This window comes from Sus scrofa, chromosome 13 (assembly GCF_000003025.6).
Source record: "Sus scrofa isolate TJ Tabasco breed Duroc chromosome 13, Sscrofa11.1, whole genome shotgun sequence".
Lineage (NCBI taxonomy): Eukaryota > Metazoa > Chordata > Mammalia > Artiodactyla > Suidae > Sus > Sus scrofa.
In genome coordinates this window covers 34,949,132-34,971,265 of record NC_010455.5, presented here as the reverse complement: position 1 = coordinate 34,971,265, position 22,134 = coordinate 34,949,132, and the positions used below count along the sequence as shown (strand labels likewise).

Sequence of the window (22,134 nt, the reverse complement as noted above, 5' to 3'; positions counted from 1 at the left end):
AACAGTGTTGAGTTCCCGACTCTGAAGCTGCCCTGGGCTGTTCTTTTTCCCTTGTACCCTACGTCTATCATGTTGGCAAATCCCGTTGGCTCAGTGTTGACGGTACAGCCAGGGTCCCTCCTTCTCTCACCCTCTCACACTTTTTTCAGCTGGGCAAGCCACCACTGCCTCGCCCTGGATTCCTGTGGTGGTCTTCTGGTCCCCCCACAGGCTGCTCAGCACAGCAAGGTGAGCCTGTTCCACTGTGGGTTGCAGCCACCCTGCTCTGCAGCCGCCCCAGGTCACTGCAGGCAAAGGGAGCTAGTACCCTAGACCATGAGGCCTGGGAGACCTGACCTCCTGTCCCACACTCCCTGCCAGTCCCTGGCCGCTAGACCCTTGCCCGACAGCTCTTCTGTAGACATCAGTGATTCTCACTTTCTGGGCCTTCCCATCTGCCCCTGCAAACCCACTTCCCAGCCACCCCTCCCCACCCCCTGCTCCTTTACTGCTTTCCTGTCCCTTGTTGCTGTCTGACAAGCTGCGTGTTAACCCCTCTCTCCCACTAGAATGTAAGGAGGTTGGGGACTTTTGTCTGTTCCTCTCCTGCTGAAAGGGCCCTGTTGGACAGCAGGCTTAGCGAAACATGGCTGGGTGAATGGATTCTTCTGTGTTTTTTTTCCAAATTAGATGTGGAGTAGCTTTCTTAATTTTTCTTCTTCCTTTAATTAAGAAAAAGGTAGAGTCTGATATAGGGAAAGGGGGTGGGAGAGAGTGGAAGAAGCAAGAGCCACATGTCTGCTATGATGAGAAGAATCTTAATCCACTCCAGGTTCTGTCTAAGGCGCTTCTGCATGCAGATAGTGCACCACATTCTTCATCACCCTTTCTTGTCCCAGAGCCCAGCCGTGAGTCACATCGCTTCTCCCATGTCCCACCTGCTACATTAGCACAAGTCTCTGCCATAGACTTGTCTTTTATTTTAAAAAATTTAAAATAAAAGCAGTATGAATATGGAAGAATGTTTAAACTATTCAGAATGATATAAAAGTCTATTCCCTTGACCCATAATTCCATTCATCAAAGGTAGTCCTTGTTAACTGTCACTTAACATATCCTAGGGGAAACAACCCCATGCATAATGCCAGCATAAATATATATCCTTTAAAAATGGATATGAACAGAATCAGGGTAGACATATTATTCTGAAATTTATTATTCATATAATTTTGAAATCATTCCATATTAATCCATAAAGATCTGCCTTGTTTTTAGTAGGTGCCTGATGGTATATGGTACCCACCTCTGTGTTGATGGCATTAGTTTCTTCCTGGGTTTTTGTATTATAGCAAAGACCTGTACATCTTGGCACATGCTGCAGTAAGACCTATGTGGTATAACCTGGCATTGCTTTTCAGGTGGAGGCGTCTGGGCATTTACAGTGTTGGTATTACCAGATTGCCCTCTGAATGCTTGCACTGGTCCGTTCTTCTAGAGTGTGTTTTCCTCCCAGCTTTTTATTTCAAAAAATGTCAGACTTACAATTAAAAAGTCTAAATAACAATTTAATGAGTACCCAAATGTCCTTCATCTAGGTTCACCATTTACTGTGTTGCCACATGTATTAGTGTGCTAAGGCTGCCATAACAAAGTACCACAGGATGCATGGTGTAAACAACAGGAATTTATTTCCTCCTAGTTCTGGAGGCTGCAAGTCCTAGGTCACCATGTCAGCAGGTTTCATTTCTCTTGAGGCCTCTCTCCTTGGCTTCCAGATGGCTATCTTCTCGTTTCATCCTCATGTGGTCACCTTTACATCTCTGTGTTTGTCCAAATCTTATTAGGGCACCAGTCGTGTTATAGGACCTGCCCATGTGATCTCATTTTACCTCTATGACCTCTTTTAAAGCCATCTGTAGATAGTCACATTCTGAGGGGGGTGTTAGGATATCGCCATATGAATTGAGGGATGCTGTTTGGCCCATGATACCATATTTGGTTTTCTTTACATATTATGCATCATATTTATGTAATTTAAAATGCTTATTACATAATTATATTGGTTGTACTTATTTATAATTATGTAATCTTTATACTTATAAAGTATGCCATTTATGCTATATTTATTATATATTTATCATGTATTATGTATAATTTTTGCCCTAAACCATTTGAAAGTAAATCGCACACATTCTGGTACTTGAGCCTGTATTACCTAAGAATGGGGACGTTCTGGACTTCCCACAGTGGTGCAGCAGGTTAAGGATCTGGTGTTTCTGCAACTGTGCTGTAGGTTGCAGTTGCAGCTTGCACTGGATCCCTAGCTTGGGAACTTCCATATGCTGTGGGTGCAGCCCCCCCAAAGAAAAAAATTAGAACATTCTTCTTGGGATATGTTCTGAGATGTCCTTTATTTTAGGCTGAATGGGGCAGACTCCCCTGAGATAGAAGCACAAATGAGCAGGAGGCGGCTGCAGCCCTGGCTGTGGGCTTTCCCTCTAAACTGTTCCCTCCACATCTCCTTTCTGAGCCCCCAGCCCCTGAGCCCCACTGCTCAGGGGAAAGAGAGGATGCCTTTCTAGAGAGCTGTTTGGGCAAGCAGAGCCTCTGGGTCTCCCTCAGTGCCAGGCTCTTGAGCCTTGTTGATGTTTTGGATCTGTGATGTGTCAGCAGGATGACAGACCTCCTCACAGCTTCACTTTCTTTTTGGTCTCTTTATCACAATGTCTCTAAACAGCAGACATTTCCTTTAGGTGTATAGACCATCCTTGCTTTGCAAACTGGGGACTGCCTGTGTCTGTTTAAAGAAGTGGGATTTATTGGCTGGGGCATAGTTTTCTCCCTCCCTGCCTCTCTCCTCTTCCTGCATCCTCATTGCAGCTTGAGTTCTCCCAGAAGGCAGTTCTTGCCTGCCACCATCGTGTCTGTTCCTTCCTCAATACTTTTTTGTGGGAAAGCATCACACACATGGCACTTGCATTCTTTGTTTTAGTAGAGAGAGTCATTGTGGAAATAAATATCTGCTTGGGGCTTCAGTGGAGGGCAAGACACTTGAGAACTTTTTCGTTTACTTCTGTGTGGATAGTTGTGTCTGCAGACCCACCCAAGGTGAAGATGTTCAATCTGGAGAGTTCTTTGCCGTCCAGTGCCCCCTGCCCCCACTGTCCTGTGGTTGGGAGTACCAGTGCGGGGTGCCGGATGCAGCCAGTATCCTTGCCCAGGCCTCTCCACCCCTGAAAACCCACCATCTCCATGATTCAGAGACACTTTCCCACCATTCCAACCATGGCTTTGCCTCTGCATAGCTCTCTTTCCTGTCTTTTCCTTCCCTGAAGGATTCATTCCAGACTCCTCAGCCTGGCACTCAGGACCTTCCCTCATGTGCCCTCTGCTCAGCCTGTCTCCCCTGTTTCCTGCTGAAATAAAGCCAAATCACATTATGCCCACACACACCCTGCCACTGTAACTGCATGCTACATGAACATGTCTTCTGTCCCTGTTCAGCTTGTTGAACTCTTAGCCAGCCCCCAGGGCCAGTGCAGTCTCTCCTGATTGGCACCCTTCCTCCAGGCAGGAAGGCTTGGTTATCCTTCCCTCCTGCCTTCACTCTGCCTCAGACCTATGTCGTCTTGAGCACTCCTCACCCTTCCCCACAGCTGCCTTTGCTTTTGTCTCCATAGCACCTAACTCGGAGCAGGTACTCAGTGCACATATGGGTGGGTGGGCGGACGGGTGGATATGTCCTTGGATCCTGAAGTTAGAAGTAGCTGCATTCGCCTTTGTGGTTTCTAGCCCTTGTCTGAGACAGCCTTGCTGCAAAGAAGAAAATACATTTTTTCACATGCTGTGAGGAGCTATTCTTCCTAAGTATCCAGTCCTGAAGAGTCTATACTGGTTGGTGGCACCAGGGCCTCTGTGACCTTCATGGCTTATTGTACATTGTCACATGTTAAAAAAGCAAGTACCTTCATGCAGTAATGTAAACGCTGAGTGTACCAATAACCCCCAGCTTGTTAAATGCACTTTGCCTCATTATCTCTGTGGAAAGCTACTGAATGTCTGTCCTTTCTTTCAGTCAAACGCTTCAGAGAACCAAAGCATGAAAGACGTCCGTGGAGGATATGGTGTGTATTTTAATATTAAGTCATTGCTAGAATGCTTTTGACTATGTTGTGGGGGGAATGGAATGTGAGCAATTATACATAACATAAAGTGTTGGACTCCATTAGGTGAATTCATCATCAGGCACTTGTGTGTCTCCAGATAGCTGTTGAGCTCTGATAGTGATGATTCTGTCATCACTCTGCTATCCAGTTTTAAAGATGGAAGATGATACAGATGCATCAGTCCATGCCACAGACTATGTTAGTTACATCTCTCTGTTGTCAGACTATGTTAAATCCTTGGATTCTATGGTCTCTGCATAAGCCAAAAAAAAGTTTAAATTTCGAGATAAGTCAAAGGTACCATGTCAGTGCCCCTCTCCCCAAAATTAGACTTTCCTAGTCCTAGGGTGACCTTGTGGCAGCCATTTTTCCTTCATAAAAATAGTAGTTAAATCTTCAGACATAGCTTCAAAAGACAAAACTCCAAACACATAAATCACTTGGAAGGAGACAGCTGGCTCCTGAGGACAAACATGATGCCCACAAAGTGCTGTCTTTCTTGTACCCATCCTGGCAATAACCACTTTGCCTCCAGAGGAAACTTAAGATAAACTTCTGTGGTAAAGGCCCCTTAATAAAAATTAAAGCATATTCTTGATTGATCTTCAACATTCAATTATTTCTGCATGTTGAAAATCTTCATTTTGTCTTCCCCCAGTCAGTTTCTCTCAAGTCTGAGTATCTAGCATGGGCGGGAGGCCTGGGGGAACCTGGAGTTGGGTTTTACACATGGTCCCCTTAGCCTAAAATATTTACTCTTAGATCCTTTACAGAAAAGTTTGTCTGCCCTGAGCCAGCCCCTAGTTTAATCAGCAAGAGCTGAAGGTGTGGCTGTACTGACAGCATATCGTTGCCAGGCTAGGGGTCAAATCAGAGCTGCAGCTCCCAGCCTACACTAGCTGTAGGATCCCAGCCGCGTCTGTGACCCACACCACAGCTCATGGTAACGCAGATCCTTAATCCACCAAGAGAGGCCATGGATACTAGTCGGGTTTGTAAATGCTAAGTCACAGTAGGAACTCCGGAACTCTTTAAAGTAGAGGCACCTTGGACCTCATCCAGAGCCATGATCAAGCATTTTGTTGTGAAGTAACAAAAATGAAAAAAAAAAAAAAAAAACACACACACACATTTTATTTTTTTTATTTATTTATTTATTTATTTTTGTCTTTTTTGCTATTTCTTGGGCTGCTCCCGTGGCATATGGAGGTTCCCAGGCTAGGGGTTGAATCGGAGCTGTAGCCACTGGCCTATGCCAGAGCCACAGCAACGCGGGATTGTCTGCAACCCACACCACAGCTCGCGGCAACGCCGGATTGTTAACCCACTGAGCAAGGGCAGGGACCAAACCCGCAACCTCATGGTTCCTAGTCGGATTCGCTAACCACTGCGCCACGACAGGAACTCCACACACACATTTTAAATGTGTTTAACTTGGAAGTTCCTATCGTGGCTCAGTGGAAAAGAATTGACTAGTATCCATGAGGACACAGGTTCAATCCCTGGTCTTGCTCAGTGGGTTAAGGATGCAGCATTGACATGAGCTGCTGTGTAGCTTGCAGACAAGGTTTGGATCCTGAGTTCCTGTGGCTGTGGCGTAGGCCCATGACTGTAGCTCCAATTTGACCCCTAGCCTGGGAATTTCCTTATGCCACCGGTATGGCCGTAAAAAGAAAAAAAAAAAAAAGTGTTTAACTCTATGTTATTAATCAGTGGCCTTTCACGGGTGCAGTGTTACTAAAGGTTTTGAAAGGTAGTTGAAATGCCAAGCCTGAGTTAGTACCAACGCCTCAGGAAGAGGTGACTAGTAATTAGAAGTTTAGGGTCTCCTCAGTGGCTTTTTTTTTTTTTTTTTTTTTTTTTTTTGGCTTTTTGCTATTTCTTGGGCCTCTCCCGTGGCATATGGAGGTTCCCAGGCTAGGGGTCGAATCGGAACCGTAGCCACCGGCCTACGCCAGAGCCACAGCAACGCAGGATCCGAGCCGTGTCTGCAACCTACACCACAGCTCATGGCCACGCCAGATCGTTAACCCACTGAGCAAGGGCAGGGATTGAACCCGCAACCTCATGGTTCCCAGTCGGATTCGTTAACCACTGCGCCATGACGGGAACTCCCTCAGTGGCTTTTTTATCCTGTTTCAGATTTATCATTTTCCCCAAATTGGTTATTACCCTCCTGTGGGAGTGATAACGTGTGTTGGATCTCTTTTGTACAGGTTTTTAGACACTTCCAAACAAGCCATAGGAATGCTATTCATCCACTTCGCAAATGTATACCTAGCAGATCTCACTGAAGAGGACCCTTGCTCATTGTAAGTGGCCCATATTTGAGTGCAGACATGACCTGCCCTGCCATGCCTTGCTTTCTGCTACCAGCCATGTTCCCTCTAGCTTAGGGATGGGGGCAACACCCCTTTGTACCCTGTGCTCATCATTGATTTCTTTAACCTGAAGACCATGGGTTGTTCTGCCTTGTCAGTACCGTCAGTGTGCCTTCCTCATAGCCCCCAGAGCCATCAGCCTGAAATCCCACTTGTGCCATGATACCTGTCCTCATTGCCAACAACACCCAAATAGTGCCCCTCGTAGAAGATGGAGTGGAAAAGGATGCTTGCCTGCCTTGTCTTGTCTCCATCTGCTTACCTTCTTCATTCAGACTTGGTGCTGCAGCCATGCTGGGCTGCTCCTGCTGTATCTCAAACCCACCAGTTGACTCCTGCCTCTGTGCCTTTGCTCACACTGCCCTCTGTCTGGAATGTCTTCCAGCCCTGCCCTGTTGTGCCTCTGAGGGACAGCAGGGCAGAGGGCTGGTAATCCCTTTCTAAGAGGTGCAGTGTGTAATTAGAACCATTTGGACTGAAAGGTTGCTTTAAGCTTCTCTCATTGAGTAAGATTTAGTCCTGGACCAGATTCAGAAGGAAGTTGTAAAGTCTCCCTCTTTGGGGTCTTACCTTAAGACCTGGATGGGTTGTGGTCTGTGTGTTTGTAGTCCCAAATCAGGGGACCAGAAGGGCGATCCTCCCATAGGGAAGTTGGTTAGGAAAGGGCCTTGTCCTTCCAACCCTCGAGCCCAGCAGCAAGCTTGTGTCACCCCCTTGTGAATCATCTTGGTTAGCTGAGAGCCAGCTCCTCATCCTGCTGGCACTGGGCGAGCTCGGGGACTCCATCCCCTGGTGCTGCCTTGACCACACCACTCTCCCTTGAACCTCCATTGGCCTCTGCAAAACGATGATCCAGCTTTAAGGGGGACATTGATAAGCTAGATCACAGCTGGGATGGAATAGGGGCTGCTGAGAGATCTCGAGTGCTCAGCCAGTGGAGAAAAGGCCCAAATGGGGTAGATGTGGTGAAAAGAGCTCTTGACTGAGGATCCAGGCTGCGGGAAGGTGATATAACTTCTCCAAGCCTCCGTTTCCTCATCCCGATCCCCAGGATCACTGTGAAGGATTCATGAGATGATGGGTATATGCAGCATTGGAAGCCCCAGGAACACTTATCATCAAACATGTTAATAGCTCAGTCAGAGGATATTGTTAAAACCAGAGCTCCAGCAGTCAGTTGAAGAGCCGTTGCGGGGAGACTAGGCGGGCAGAGCAGGGCCTTGCCCCACACAGTGGAGAGGTCCTGGCCTGTGGAGGAGCGACTGCTGCAGTGGGATCCATTCCAGCCCCACCACCTTGCCGTGCCCCGTGACTGGTTATAGATTGGAGAGGTCTTAGGCTGGACCAGGGGCATCTTGGGAGTCTGCAGACCTGAGGGGAAGCCAGTCAGTTCAAGGAGAGGAGAAACTTGCAAAGGGATGTGGGAGTTGAGTTCTTTCCAATGGCTGCAGGAGGCCCCAGTGCTGGGGCTACTACTCTGGGTGGCTATTCAGCTTTTGTGGCATCTGGGCTGTGATTCTAACAGCACATTTGTGGAGTGCTTCCTCTATGGCAGGCATTGTTCACAGGTATTGACTTGTTTGATCGTCATGACAGCCCTGCAATATAGATACTTTAATTATCCTCATTTTATAGTTAGAGAACTGAGGCACAGAGAGATTATATAACTTAATCAGGTTCACACACCTAAAGAGTGACGGAGTTGAGATTTGAACCCAGCCAATCTGGCTCCAGGGCCCACAGGATACCTTGTTGTCTGCCAGTCTTGCCTGTGTTGAGTATAAAGTCTAGAGCTTTCTGTCTTTAATCCCAAGGCCAGGCATACAGTAGTAGGCTCAAATCAGTTTGGTGAGGGCATTGAATGAACTAATGCATATGTGTGTATCAGGAGCTCTTGATATTTTCAGGATGGGTCTCAGATACCAGAACCACTTGAAACCAGTGCAGTTTAAGCATCTGAGAGCAGCATTAGCCTAGAGCCAGAGCTCAGCTTGTGAACTTGCAGAAAGTGCCTGGGAACCAGTTGCTATGTTTTCTCTAGTATCTGGTCTAAGAGTGACCCCTTGTGCTTTTAAAGAGGAAGGGCACGCAGGAGGAAAATGCAACCCCTCCCTCTGGTTTTCTTGCCCCTCCAGGGCTGGCAGGACCACGAGTGTGCTCCCTCAGGTTTCAGAGTGCTATGCACGTCACTGGGGCCAGCCTTCGGGTGAGGGCTGTACGGCTGCATAAGATGTCTCAAGTCTCAGCAACTCAAAAGTGCCATGGCTGGTCTGTGGTATCTGATGCTTCTCTTGGGGTTGGGGGTGATGGTTTCCAAGCCATGTGGCCTCCCAGAGGGTTGGGAAGCTGGGGCCTTGGTTATTGCTGACCAGTGAGATCTGAGTACAGGGCCCTCAAGGGAGGACCAGTGGGCAAGGGGCTTTTCCTTGGTGAAGGAAGAAATGCGTGTCGGACAAATGGAAACAGACCCCACAAGACCAAGAGGTCAGGGTGGGCATGCTCTTCTGATCCTCCTCTCCTTCCTCCAGCACCTTGCCTTTTCCGAGTAGCACTTAAGCTCGCTCTTTGGAAATGCTTGCTCTTTCCTCCATAGCAGGCTCTGAAGCACAGGGATGAGCTCTGGTCTGGGAAACCCCAGGGGCCATTCCCCGGATGTTCTGGTGCTGCGCTGTCTTGGGGCCTTGGAAGGGCCAGACCATCTGGGAGGGAAGAGTTACTGAACAAATTTTTTTTTATTAATTCTGTTTTCCTGTCAGCCTCTTTGGCTGCTCCCAGGCACTCTGCTTTGTGTCAGTCTTTGTTTGGCAAGAACACTTGAGATCTTTCAAGTTTCTTGGTCCCTCGCAATGCTATGTCCTGGGGAGGGAGGCTTTCCTAGGCTCCTGGAAGTGAGCACTTCAGCTTCCTGCACTTGCACCCTTAAGGCTCCTGCCTCCCAGAACAGGGTGGCGCAAAGTGCTGGGTCCCCAGCCTTGACCTTGTCCCTGCAAGCACACAGAACCCAGTTCCCTAGATGGTGCTTCCTGACCATGCCACTGTGCCCTCTCCTCACAGGTACCTCATCAACTTCCTCCTGGACGCCACTGTGGGCATGTTGCTCATATACGTGGGTGTGCGTGCTGTTAGCGTCCTGGTGGAGTGGCAGCAGTGGGAGTCCCTACGTTTTGGCGAATATGGTAACGTACCATTGACACAGAATGGGGTGTGAAGGGTGCCCACCTCACTAGAGGCATGGGGGCGGCTCTCAGTTTGGAAGGTGTTTGGTAGGGAGCTACCTCTCTTTCCACTGCATGTCTGCTTGTCTTATCTCTGGGCCATTCCACTCCTGGAGTTCAAAGATCAGGACTGGAGGGCCCATCCCCCCACCCTGGGGCCCAAGTCATTTGCTGTCTCCAGACCGTGGGCTGGCTGCCCACCGAGCATCTGGCATGTATGGTCACCAGGGGCACCAGGTGCATCCTTACTCACTGAGACAAGGTTTAAAACAGGTGACCCCTGGATGCTGGCACAGCTTTGACCCACTTCATCTCGTCAGTCCCCATGGGATACAGTGTGTAGAAAGCTGCCTTCGTGCTGGCTCCAAGCACAAATGCAATGCCTTTTGCTTTGTACCCCTAGGCAAACAGCTAGATGTGGCCTCAGCAGGGCTGCTGGTGAGAGGAGCTTATTTGGGCCTTACTGCCCTCTGGGGATTTCCCCCTCTCGCACCTTCACAGCAGGCCCTGCTGTCTGGAGCCAGGGGCTCCTGTTCATGGGAACTTCATTGGTGGAGCCTTTGCCATGAAAAGAGCACATGAGACAAAAGGGAGGGAGTCTGGATCCCACTCTTATTTCTTGGTTATACCTCCCAAAGAGCTCACGGCTCTAGGCCCAATGGCTGAAGACTCGCAAGGGCCTGACATTTAAAAGGGGAGCTGGTTCATGGAATTGCCTGTGAGTACCTTAGTATTTCTAGAAATCTTAAGTAATCGTTTGTCTCCATTGATGGGAGATGACCTCAGGAGAGGGCTTTTCTTAGCCTTGTTACTTGATGCCTGATGAGTCACTGACTTAAGATAGTGTCCAGCACACAGTGTGTGCCCCTATGGCTCCAGGGAAGGCTATGGAGAAGTTCCAAGTCATTGACTGCTCAGCTTGGAGGATGGAAATGGACCTCAGCGCCCATGGACCAAAGCGTCATCATCTTCCTTTATAGGATAAGCACCCGAGGGGTGGAGTGATGCAGGAAGCTCACCCAAACAGCTTGGAGGGCCTCTGGCTGCTGCAGTGGGATACCCAAGCCTCCCACCATCTCCAGGAACAGTGCTCATAGCTTCCTCTTGGCTATTAAGATCCTTTCTGGAAGGCAGGGCTCTCGACTCAGCTATAGCTGAGCAGAACTACAGGAGAGCCACCCACAGCCAGTCACACTGCTCAGTGACCTGGGAGAGGAGATCACATCTGATCCTGATACAGTGGGCATTATGGTACCACCTATTCCCAGCATGTTTTTGTTTGCATCCCCAAGAGAGATCGAAAGGAAGAAGGTATCCTTGTTGTTTGAGCCTTTTGTTTCCGTGCCCACCTTTTCCAGATAAAGCTGCCCTCTATTGAGGACCCTTCTGAGTCCTTTTTCCCCAGGCTGAGGAAGGATAGGGGATGTCTTCAGTTAACTGGTTTGTATTTCTGTCAATTTCTGTTTTTTCTCTTGCTGCTGTAACAAATTGCCACAAAATTACTGGCTTAAAACAACACGAATTTGGAAGTTCCCATAGTGGCTCAGCGTGTTACAAACCCAACTAGTGTCCACAAGGATGTGGGTTCATTCCCTGGCCTTGTTCAGTGGATTAAGGATCCAGCATTGCCATGAGCTGTGGTGTAGGTTGCAGATGCAACTCAGATCCCACGTTGCTGTGGCTAGTGGCTGTAGCTCTGATTGGACCACAAGCCTAAAAACTTCCATGTGCCACAGGTGCGGCCCTAAACCCCCCCACCCCCAAATTTATTATCTTAGAGTCTGTAGTTTAGAAGTCTGACATGGGGCTCGTGGACTAAATCTTGGTGTCGGCAGGACTGGTTCGTTCTGGAGCCTAAGGGAAGAACCTGTTTCCTTGCTTTTTCCCGATGCTGGAGGCTGCCTACATTCCTTGGCTGGTGGCCCCTTCCTCCATTTTCAGAGCCAGCAGTAGCCTGTTGAGTTTCTGTCACATGTATCACTGACCTTCCCCACCTCCTTCCACTGTCCAGTGCCCTTGTGGTTACATCGGGCCCACCTGGGTAGGCCAGGATGCTCTCCCTTTCTTAGAGCCTTCTGATTAGCAACCTTGATCCACTTGCAGCCTTCACTCCCCTCTACCACTCTCCATAGTGCCAGGCTCTGGGGATGAGGGTGTAGACATTATTCTACCCACCACCCCTGTTAACTGACCCGTCCACTTGAGGTGGTAGTTCCTGGTAGGCCCCACAGCTGTCAGGTGAGTGAAGAAGAGGGGCTTGTTTTCTAGGAGCTTCCATGGTCCTTAGAAGAGAAGGTGAACTTGCGAACAACAACATGGGATATGGGGACAGGCCACACAGCCCTGAGGGGCAGGACAGGTTCAGGCTGTCCATGGTGTCTACACTCTGGGGACCAGACTGCTCTTCCCCATGTGGAAGCCTTGAAAACAAAGTTTCTGTCTTTTGGGCACCAGTAGTGTGTGGGCTTTGGTCCCTTCCTCATGATAGACCCTGAGGAGATACTCCAACAAAAACAAAGACCCATGGGAACTTCCACTGTGGCATAGTGGGTTAAGAATATGACTAGAGCAGCTCAGGTCACTTTGGAGGCAAGGGTTCGATCCCTGGGCCAGGGTAGTAGGTTAAATGATCTGGCTTTGCTGTGGTGTAGATCACAGATACAGCCTGGATTCAGGCTCTGTCCAGAACCTTCCCTATGCCGCAGGTGCAGCCATAAGAACAAAACAAAACAAAAAACAACACCCATGTACCTGAGGGTGTCCAGCGTGGCGGGGCATACGAGAATTCTTGGCTTGTTTGTCCTGAAAAGATGAGGTCATGGGGACCATCAGAGAGACCCTCGCATGAAACAGGTCGGAAAAACCAGTGCACGTGCCCTCATTGCCACCATGGCTGCATGGTCTGGATTTGTTGGAGGAAAGGGTGTGTGTGAGTGGGTTCACACATGAGTTTTTTCACTGCATTTTTAAACCTAATTATGCAAGCATCTAAATGAAAAAAGAAGCCACTAAGTTGTGGCTCTGAAACTCAGAACAATGAAACTCAGAGAGGTGACATGAGGCCCAATGGAAGGAAAAACCATTTTCTTCTGTCAGCTTGAAATTTAAAACATAGGGCATATGGAGTGAGGACACTCTGAGCAAGTAGATTTTCTTTTGATCTTAAATGTGTTGCCCCTCATTCTGTTGACTTTTAAACACACTAGTCCAGTTCATAGATCTGTCCTGCTAGTGCTTCTGACTGTCCCCCATCTCAGAAACAGTTTTCAAAAAGTATTTTGGTCTGTCGTTTTTGAGAACTTCTCTCAATAACATCAGGTAGTTTGCCAAAAGAATTGTAAAACTCCCTTAAAATCTAGCTAGAAGAGATTGTGCTTCTGAAATGACTTTTTGGCTCAAATGTGCCTTCGTCCCAGAAATGAAAGTAAATAGTACACCATAGAAGAGGCAGTGATGTTTTGCTGTGTGCTTTCTTTGCACTTCTCCCGAGGTTTTCCAGAAAAGGGAATGGCCTGGGATTGTGTCATTACAGCTGCAGGAAGGCATCCACTGGCCCTTCCACCACAAACAGCTGGTAGGCTCTGCCAGGGCTGGGGACCTCCGGCACCTGTGCCTGGACAGGGATTGCTGCACAAACTGTGGAATCTAATGAGAAACTGGAGATTCCTCTCAGGGCCAAATTCTCCTCCAGCCTGGACTGAAGCCTTTGCCCCCCTCCCACTATGTTACGCTCCAGCCCCTCTTCTGGCCAGTGTGTTCAGGCAGCTCTGGCAGGGCTTCCAGAGCAGCCCCTGGCGGCCTCCCCACAACCTACTGTCCCTGGGTCTCCTCTGGAGGTGTGTATGGCTCCCCAGGGACCCATCCCGTATATTCTGCCTGTCACTTGAGGGTATAGGACATTCCCTGGAGGGGCTAGTCCTCTACCCTTTATCAAGTCCCTTTTGATAAAGGCTGAGTGTCCCCCAGCCTGGACCACCTCTGTTTCTTAAGTACAGGGTCCTGAGGCTGCTTCCCCACTCCCCACCTTGAGGTTTTCTCTCTTCCTTATTCCCAGCCCAAGGTGTTTGGGGTGCCCCCTCTGGGACAGAATCTGAATTCCTCCAGAGTCAGGTTTCTGCTTTCAGGGCCAAGGGGAGTGGGACGGGGGATGGGAGATGAACAAAAGGTTGTTTGCTGCCTTCATGATTCAGAAACCTCAGCCCATGTTTCCTCATGGACAGAGGAAGGGATGGGTAGCACCACAGCCACTGGAAAAATCAACAGCAGATAATAATAGCAGTCTTGCTTAACACAGCTTCTGCTGCCAATGGACAAAAAGAGCCAGCTTTTCTAAGCTCCAGCAACAGGCACTTACTAACTTTAGTGCTTTGTAATTATATCTTAGAGCCTCTTAAAAGAAATGCCACTCTGGTATCTCCAAATTAGGAATTCTCTGATTTTGTTTAAAATGCCCACATTTGTCTGTTCGGGCTGAGCTGACGCTTGGTGCTCTGCGGACTCATTTAGTAGCTCCAGAGTGGGGTTCTGGGGAGGGATGGGGTGGGCTGGTAGCTCTCACAGGAGCTGTGGGTGGTGGGACAGGGGCACCAATGCCTGGGCGCCGGTGACCAAACCCGCTCTCCCCACAGGAGACCCTCTGCAGTGCGGAGCCTGGGTCGGCCAGTGTGCCCTTTACATTGTGATCATGATTTTTGAAAAATCTGTCGTCTTCATCGTCCTCCTAATACTTCAGTGGAAGAAGGTTTGCCTCTTGCTCCCTTCCTTACCAGCTTCTTGAGACGCTAAGCAAGACAGTACTCCCCACGCCACCACCCAATCCCTACCCCGGCCCTATTAGGAAACAAAATTCGTTGTTTCTTTCTTTCTTTCTCTTTTTTTTCTTTTTTAAGATCCACGAATGCACCTGGTCTGATGAGGCAGCTCCTGGCTACCTATCAAGAGCAGTAATTTGTCAGTTTTTTACACAGCATCTGTCCACTTCAGTTATACACGTTTGCTCTAGATTAAGCCTTGCAATGTGTATAAAGCACATGAAATGCAGTCCCTGCCCTGGGGTTGCTTACAGTTTGGTAACTTTTAAGTGTTGTCAGGGGGTGTTTTCTCTACATTTGCAGACACCTCCTCATATGCTTCTCTTGGCCAATGGTTTAATTTGAGCCTTTCAGTGCCACAGGCAGCAGTTAGTCATATATTCCTATGGTTTTTTTGCCCTGTGCTCTGCCCTCTGACCACAGGGCTATGCTATGCAGAAAAGCCTCCAGTGCCCACAGGAAACCAGCCAAAGAGCTTTTAGGAGCAAGTAGCTCAGATCGTGGCCTGCTTTGGTTTTATTTGTGGCTAGCTTTTATTTTTTTAAGAAAATACACCAAGGCTTTGGGGGCTCTTTTCCTGGAGGAGGTGGTTGGGGTGCAGGATTTCTGTTAGAAAGTGGTCCGTGCCTCATTGCTAATACCTATAATGAGCACCACCAACCTCACTCTCTCCAGCTCGCCGAAGCCCACAATGCCCTGTGCCAGCTTTGTAAAGCGCCTCCCTCCCGCCCCCCATACCCCATCCCCACTTCCCCCTTTACTTCTCAAGTCCACACCACAGGGAAGGCTGCTCAAGCACTACGGTTCCAAGTCATCTCCGAGGGCATCCCTCACGAACAGTCAAATCTGGGGACTGTGCAGCCCTGAGTGTGGAGTGCTGTTCTCATTAGGGCTCTGGGGAGAGTGTCTAAATTAAGCCCCCTCTCAGGGCCTTGTGGGCGATTTCCACTGCCACTCCCACTCCCAGGCACTTTCTCTGTGGTCTCCCTTGCCTCACTGACTCTGCTTCTCTTTACAGGTTGCCCTGTTGAATCCCATTGAGAACCCAGACCTGAAGCTGGCCATCGTCATGCTGATCGTCCCCTTCTTTGTCAATGTCAGTGCCTTGTTGCATTTTTTACCCCCATTTGCTCCCTGCCTTCCAGGTTCCTATTCCAGTTCTAACAGTTGAAACACCTTATAGCCCTCAGGTCCCTCCATGTGAGCATTTGCCACATCCCATCCCCACCCCCAACGTGGAAATGGCAGGATTATTTCCTCGGTACTGCATTCAATGCCTGTTCCAGGGCCTCTGAGCACGGTGGAGGGTGCTGGGGTCTTTGTCTTGCCCTTATGAAACAGAGGCTTCTAGATTAAGATCATTAGGAATTTACCCCTGTCCTTTATTTCTGATCACAGGGCTCCCAGAGAAATTCACCAACACATTGGCTAGAAATTAGGAAATAAGAAATGGTAAAGGAACAAGGGGATGACAGACGTGGCAGGTGTGCCGGCCAATTGCTCAGCAGAGGGAAGGGCCCCAACCAGGAGGCCAGAGGCCTTGGTCCTGGCCCCACTCTGTCACCTTCTGGGGCAACCGGGACAGGCTGTCCTTATCAGTCACCCCACAGAACCGCTTGAGGTAAAATGGAAGCAAAAGACATAGAGATTGGAAATCTCTTCCAAGATTTCTGAGCAGGTGCAGGAGGCCTGAATGACATTTCCTTTCTCTGGTTCTGGATGCCGTCACCTCGCATGGGGTGGGAAGGATGGGTGTGGGGGCCGCTCTGGTTTGCTTTCACAAGTGGCTTAACCCAGAGTGACTTGTGCTTTCCTTCCCACAGGCTCTGATGTTTTGGGTAGTGGACAACTTCCTCATGAGAAAGGGGAGGACGAAAGCTAAACTAGAAGAAAGGGGAGCCAACCAGGACTCAAGGAATGGGAGCAAGGTCCGTTACCGAAGGGCCGCATCCCATGAGGAGTCGGAGTCTGAGGTAGGGCCGAGCGATCATGCCGATGACCCAGGAGGCCTCTGGTCTCATGTTTGCATCTGTGGCCTCTTGAGTGCTGTGTCACAGGGCCAGCTGTGATGAGCACCAGATGAATAACAAACAGCATTGTCAGCAGAAGCAGCCGCTCATGAGCAGGCGTGCTCCTGTGGTTTGGCACTTGGGTAATAATGTAAAATTCACCAGGGAAGCATATATTCTAGGGGGTAGGACGGAATGACAGGAAGTAAGTACAGGCAGAGGTCTGAGCTAGCTGGGCCCCATCGTACAGAGTGGGGAGCGGGGAAGCACTAGTGCATGAGGTAGGGAGCCAGAGAGAGCGTGAGTCAGGCAACCGAGACCAGGGGCAGGAAGCCCTTTGGGAGGGGGGCTGAGACCATCCTGACCTGGCCTGTGCCAGCCCTTCCCCAGGGCCGGGGTCTGAGGAGCCAAGCAGGTGAGCAGTGAATGAGCATTTGCCTGGATGCCCCAGCTGTGCGGCTTAGTCCTTCCGGGTGCTCCGAGGAGTAGAGGGCTCCCATTTGTCTTTGGACCTTACAAGGCTGGTTCAGAGCAATCGCTCTGAAATCACTCTGCCTTGTGTGTGCCCCACAGAGGTTTTCTTTTCCTTTCAAAAAGAGGTTTTTCAGTTTGCTTTTGCTGTATGTGAAGCAATTTTAAGAACCTGGGACTCCATGCCAGGATGGTCTTGAGGCTAAGTTTGCTATGATAGGGGTCTGGTCCCAGCCAGAGGTTGGATGGAGGAGCAGGAGTTTGGGTGGCAGGGAGGGTGTGTGGACTTAGCACTGGCGTCAGTAGCCTGTGGATGCATTGGTGTGAACAAGGCCTGGGATGGGCCAGCTTGTCTCGCTCTGCAAAGGGGACTTCCTCATCACCCTCTTCTAAAGAAACCCAAGACTTGAGGCCTCCCAGGCGGGCTGACATTTGTACCACGGTCCAGGGCGGGCAGGTGGAAAGGGTATGACTGGCAGTGACTGAGGGCCATGCCTCTCTGCCCTCAGATCCTGATCTCAGCTGATGATGAGATGGAGGAGTCTGATGTGGAGGAGGACCTTCGGAGACTGACCCCCCTGAAGCCCGCAAAGAAAAAGAAGCACCGCTTCGGGCTACCTGTATGACACATTCCCGAGCTGGGGTCAGGTTGGGGGTGAGTTGCCAGGTCAGCCGAGGGTCGCTCCACTGCGTCGTCCCTCCCCTCCTCTCTGCCCCTTTTCTACCTCCACTCTTCCCATGGCCTATGCCTGTTCCTGGACAACTGTGACTCAAGGGAAGGAGGCCATTGCCCCGGCCATGGCAGCTGGAGGTCCTCACGCAGTTGCACTACAAACACTGACCAAATATGCAAGCGAGGCGTTTTGTTTGTTGTCGTCCTGAGTGGTGTTGTGAGGGACCCCGAAGCCCTGTCCTGCGTCTGTCCAGGTGGCCTCAAGGACGAGAACTCACATGCACACAGATCAAGCCTCAGGGGAACATGAAGATGTAACACATTTGGAGCAAAGGGTTACTCATTGACCAAGTTGGAACCGGATGCTTTCTTACTCGAAATGGCTTTTGTAACTATTGATTTCTATAGCCGGTTTTAAGAGCTGTCACAGTGTTAATGTTTTTTGAGTATGTGTTCATTTCCTATGGGACTAATGGGCAAAACATAGATTTTTAAGTCTTCCTTATGCTGTTGACTTTTATATTTTTAAGTTATATTTTCATACTATTGTATTTAAAAACTCTTTTTAATCCCCAAAGAAATGGGTTTGTTTGCCTTTAATGGGATAGGAACTGGTGGGAGGAAAAAGTTGGGAGTTTTTTATTTGGAATGCCGTTAGGTAATCTATGATCAGATGAGGTAAATGATTCCGGTAGGAAGGGAGATGGGCACTTATCTGAAATTAGCAAACCCAGTGATTCTGGAAAGGTCAGGCCTGAGCAGGAAGGGGCCATGGGGAACGTGGATCCAAGGCCTCCTGTGCACGTGGAAGTGGATGTGCTCTGCTGAGGGCCCACAAGCTCCTTGGCACTTTGGCTAACAGGTTAGAGGACGCAGTTAAAGTGACCAAGAAAGAAGTGTAAGAGGACCTTGTGTTTAGAGAAATCGAGACTCCCAAGCCACCACTTTTTGTTCCCTGCCTCTCTTCAGGGCCTCCAAATCTGCAATTGAAATTGCAGTCTCAACCTCCTCACCTCCTACTGGTGCAGCCTTGAGAACCAGCCTCCGGGCCCAGTTCTGGGAACCTCCTCTCAGGCCGCCCCAGGCCTGGCATCACAGTGCCGTTAACTTGTTTTGCGCAGCATTCTAGAGAACACCTGCCTGACCAAGTGATCCTATTTTTCACTTCCTCCAAAGCTGCAAGGTGGCTGGGACCAGGCGGGTGGAGGTGAGAGAGCTCATTCTCTGCGTCCATAGGCAGGATGAGGTGCTTCTAAGCTTGTGGCCCCCATTCCTCAGCATGGGCGCAGGCCCCCGTGGCTTGGAGCCTGCTACCCGCCAGTGGAAGGGGCTGACCTGAGTACTTTCCCTGCTGTGGGAACAGTAAGGTGGAGCAGCCCAGTGTTTTGTAACAGCTGGAAGCAGCCATGAAAGTTTAGGAGTAGAAAACCGTACCACTAAGATGCAAGCTGGAAGTGAGATGGTGGAGGGAGGCTACACCACCCAGAAACTTCCTTATACGTAGAAACATGTCGTAGAGTTCCCATTGTAGCACAGTAGGTTATGGACCCTGTATGGTCTCTGTGGTAGTGCAGGTTTGATCCTCAGCCCAGGAACTTCCATATGCCCATGGGTGCAGCCAAAAAAGAAAAACAAACAAAAAAACAAACGTGTTTCCCTCGAGCAGGTTGGGTCTGAATTGTGAATGTGAGCCATGCTGTTACCAGGCACCCTGGGCTGTGTCCTGCCTCCCACAGCCTCGCCTGTCCAGGACGTGAGTGGGGGCAGGCCTTGAGGACAGCTTCTCAGCCCGTCTTCCTCTAGGAGTCCAGAAACCAGGGGGCCGGGAGGAGCCAGGACCTGAACTGCATTCGGCGGTGACTCTGCTAGGGCGGGTATCTGCAACTAGAAAGTGAGGCAGCAGCTCAGTGGGTGAAGTTGAGCCCATTTCCACTCTCCATTGCTTCTGCTTCACTTTGTGCCCTTCCACCCTTCCATCCCAGGCTGGGTTAGTAGGTGGCTCCCCATTCAGAAAGACCAGGACTGATGGTGGTCCTGGTAGATGGTAGGTAGGCTTCACCTACTCGCCTTTCTTTGCCCTCCTGTTTCACTTTATTTTTATTTCTTTTTTTTTTTTTTTTTTTTGCTTTTTAGGGCCACACCTGCAGCATATGGAAGTTCCCAGGCTGGGGTCCAATCAGAGCTACAGCTGCCAGCCTACACCAGAGCCACAGCAACACTGGATCCGAGCCACATCTGCAACCTACACCACAGCTCACGGCAATGCCAGATCCTTAACCCACTGAGCGAGGCCAGGGATCGAACCTGCAACTTTATGGTTCCTAGTCGGACACATTTCCGATGCACCACGATGGGAATTCCTGTTTCACTTTGAACAACTTGTGGCTGGGGTTGTTTCTTGCACCTCCCTGAGCCCAGAATCAGAGCTTTTCTTTCAGTCTTGAGCTGTTAATGTTTCCAAACCAGTGATAGGTTTTGGGGGCAGCCACAGTCTGTTAAGGAAGGAAACTATGGGTTATACAGACCCCATATGATCTGCTCACGAGGCTCGTCCCAGGGTCTGTTAGGCAGTGGGTCTGCGGACAGAGAGGTAGCAAGCAAGTGGTGACTTCTCCCTGCATCCTGTTTTCAAAGGACTTTAGCCGCAGTTGTATGGCTGGCTAACGAGGTTATGGACATCTAACAGGGTGTCTGAACATACTGGGCCTTGTCAGCATGAAGGCCCGGAAGGCGTGGCCTCACATGTTTGGCCTTACCCTCCTCCTGTGTGTGGAGGGGGGGACACACACACAGGAGTTTGTATTCCTTGGGAGTGCCTCTTGGAGTTGCTAAGGCCTTTTCTGTGGTGCACTGTCCCAAGACAGAGCAGATGCAAAGAGCCGTGATCAGGACTTCTTTCAGAGCTGTCCTCCCTCCCTGGGTTGAGTTTCCTCACCACCTGGTCCAAGGTGCCTTATGAGGTGCAGCTCCTCACCTGCCACTTGGTAAGCATCACTGTGCTTGAGAAACCACGGAATACCAACTGGATAGTGTGTGCTGCGCATCTGATTTGTCCGAGTCTTGACTTCAGCCAAGACACTTAGAATGAGAAATTGTGTCAGGGTCATGAGCAAGTTTCTTGTCACCAATGGAAGTAACCTAATGAGGTGGAACTTTCATATCTGAATGGAAGAGATCATTATTGGCCCTTTTTTCCTTTTGCTGCCAGTGGAATGTTGACAGTGGCAAAGAGGTGAGATCCTGGGCAACAGTGGCTTCTTGGTCTGTTCAGCCCAAAGACCTGCCACATGAAGGACATGTGGCCTTTGGACATGCTGGTGGCCTCCTGCCTCAAGCTTTAACCTGTGCCTCTTCCTAACAACAAGGAGTCGTGCGTTAGGTGTTGACTTACCACACCTTTAAAGGAAAAATACATAAAGGCCCAAATTCAACTTGTTTCTTCCTCTAAGCAGTGTGAGCCTAGAGGCTGCAGCCCAGGATCCTTGTCCGAAGGCTGCCCCAGGACCCTGGAGGGAGCCACAGCTGTCAGCAGCTTTCTCTGCCCTCCGGACTGCAATTCACTGGCCTTTTTGCAGCCAGACCAACATAGATGGCTCTGGGAACTTGCCATCAGCCAGAACAGCTACCTTGTGGGGTGAAGGGCTGGCCTTTAGAAGTTTTACACATTTCCAACTAGGAGTGGAGAGCTCTTGGTTTTACTCTGTGAAATACTGGCAGCTCTAAAGGGCGTTGCTCTCGGGGAGGGACCTGGGGCTCCTGAGTGGGTGGGTGGGTTGGTTTAATTTGATTTCTGTTTTCATGATGTTTGTTAGAAGTCCAACCTATGTGAGCAAACCGTGGCCTACTTCCACTGCCCTCCCGGTGGGGGTGGTTAAATCAGTGGTGTTGGGATTCACAGAAACACGTTGCTGAAATGAAAGGGAAGACGATGTACTTACATTGTAAAATGGTTTACAATAAAGATGACATCTTATTACAGTTTTTAAACAAAGAAGCCTTCACTTTTGTGGTTGCTGGTTGTGTGTTCTGTGGCGTTGAAATAGCTTAGTGGGATCAAGAAAGTGTCCCCAGTGTGTTAGAAGGTTCTCCCCAGAAAAACGAATGAGAATGAGCCTGACATTTCCTTGTGGTAGATATGGGAGCAAAACCTGCCAAGGGAAACAACCTGCTGATTTGAGTAAAAGCTACTCTGCCTACCCCCCAAGGAGCGAGTGGTGCCAGAGAGATGGAGTGTGAGGGGTGGTCATCCCACATCCTTGTTCCTGAAGCCGCAGGGCTGGAAGGCAGGTGCCTCCCTGGGCAGAGCCGACACCCTGCCCTCAGTGCCTCTTGGTCCCTGTTCAGAGTCTGGGGTTGTGCCCACGGCCTTCTGAAGGCATTCCTCACGTCAGCACTTGTCTCAGATGCAGCCTGGCAGGCCTTGCATTGG

At 49.7% G+C, this 22,134-nt stretch overlaps 1 protein-coding gene across 2 annotated transcripts in view; it reads left to right on the top strand.

The window, feature by feature from the left end:
- Nucleotides 1-22,134, top strand: part of LOC100153598 (store-operated calcium entry regulator STIMATE) — a 71,558-nt gene that overhangs the window by 46,552 nt on the left and 2,872 nt on the right. Inside the window, exons 2-8 of one of the 2 annotated variants that reach the window (XM_021068951.1) lie at nucleotides 4,055-4,103; nucleotides 6,362-6,457; nucleotides 9,581-9,702; nucleotides 14,370-14,482; nucleotides 15,571-15,648; nucleotides 16,376-16,525; nucleotides 17,542-17,650. In XM_021068951.1, the coding sequence (XP_020924610.1) occupies nucleotides 4,055-4,103; nucleotides 6,362-6,457; nucleotides 9,581-9,702; nucleotides 14,370-14,482; nucleotides 15,571-15,648; nucleotides 16,376-16,525; nucleotides 17,542-17,650 (717 nt within the window). Of the gene's footprint in view, nucleotides 1-4,054; nucleotides 4,104-6,361; nucleotides 6,458-9,580; nucleotides 9,703-14,369; nucleotides 14,483-15,570; nucleotides 15,649-16,375; nucleotides 16,526-17,541; nucleotides 21,700-22,134 lie in introns of those variants that run through there. The other variant, XM_021068950.1, reaches the window with a different exon arrangement.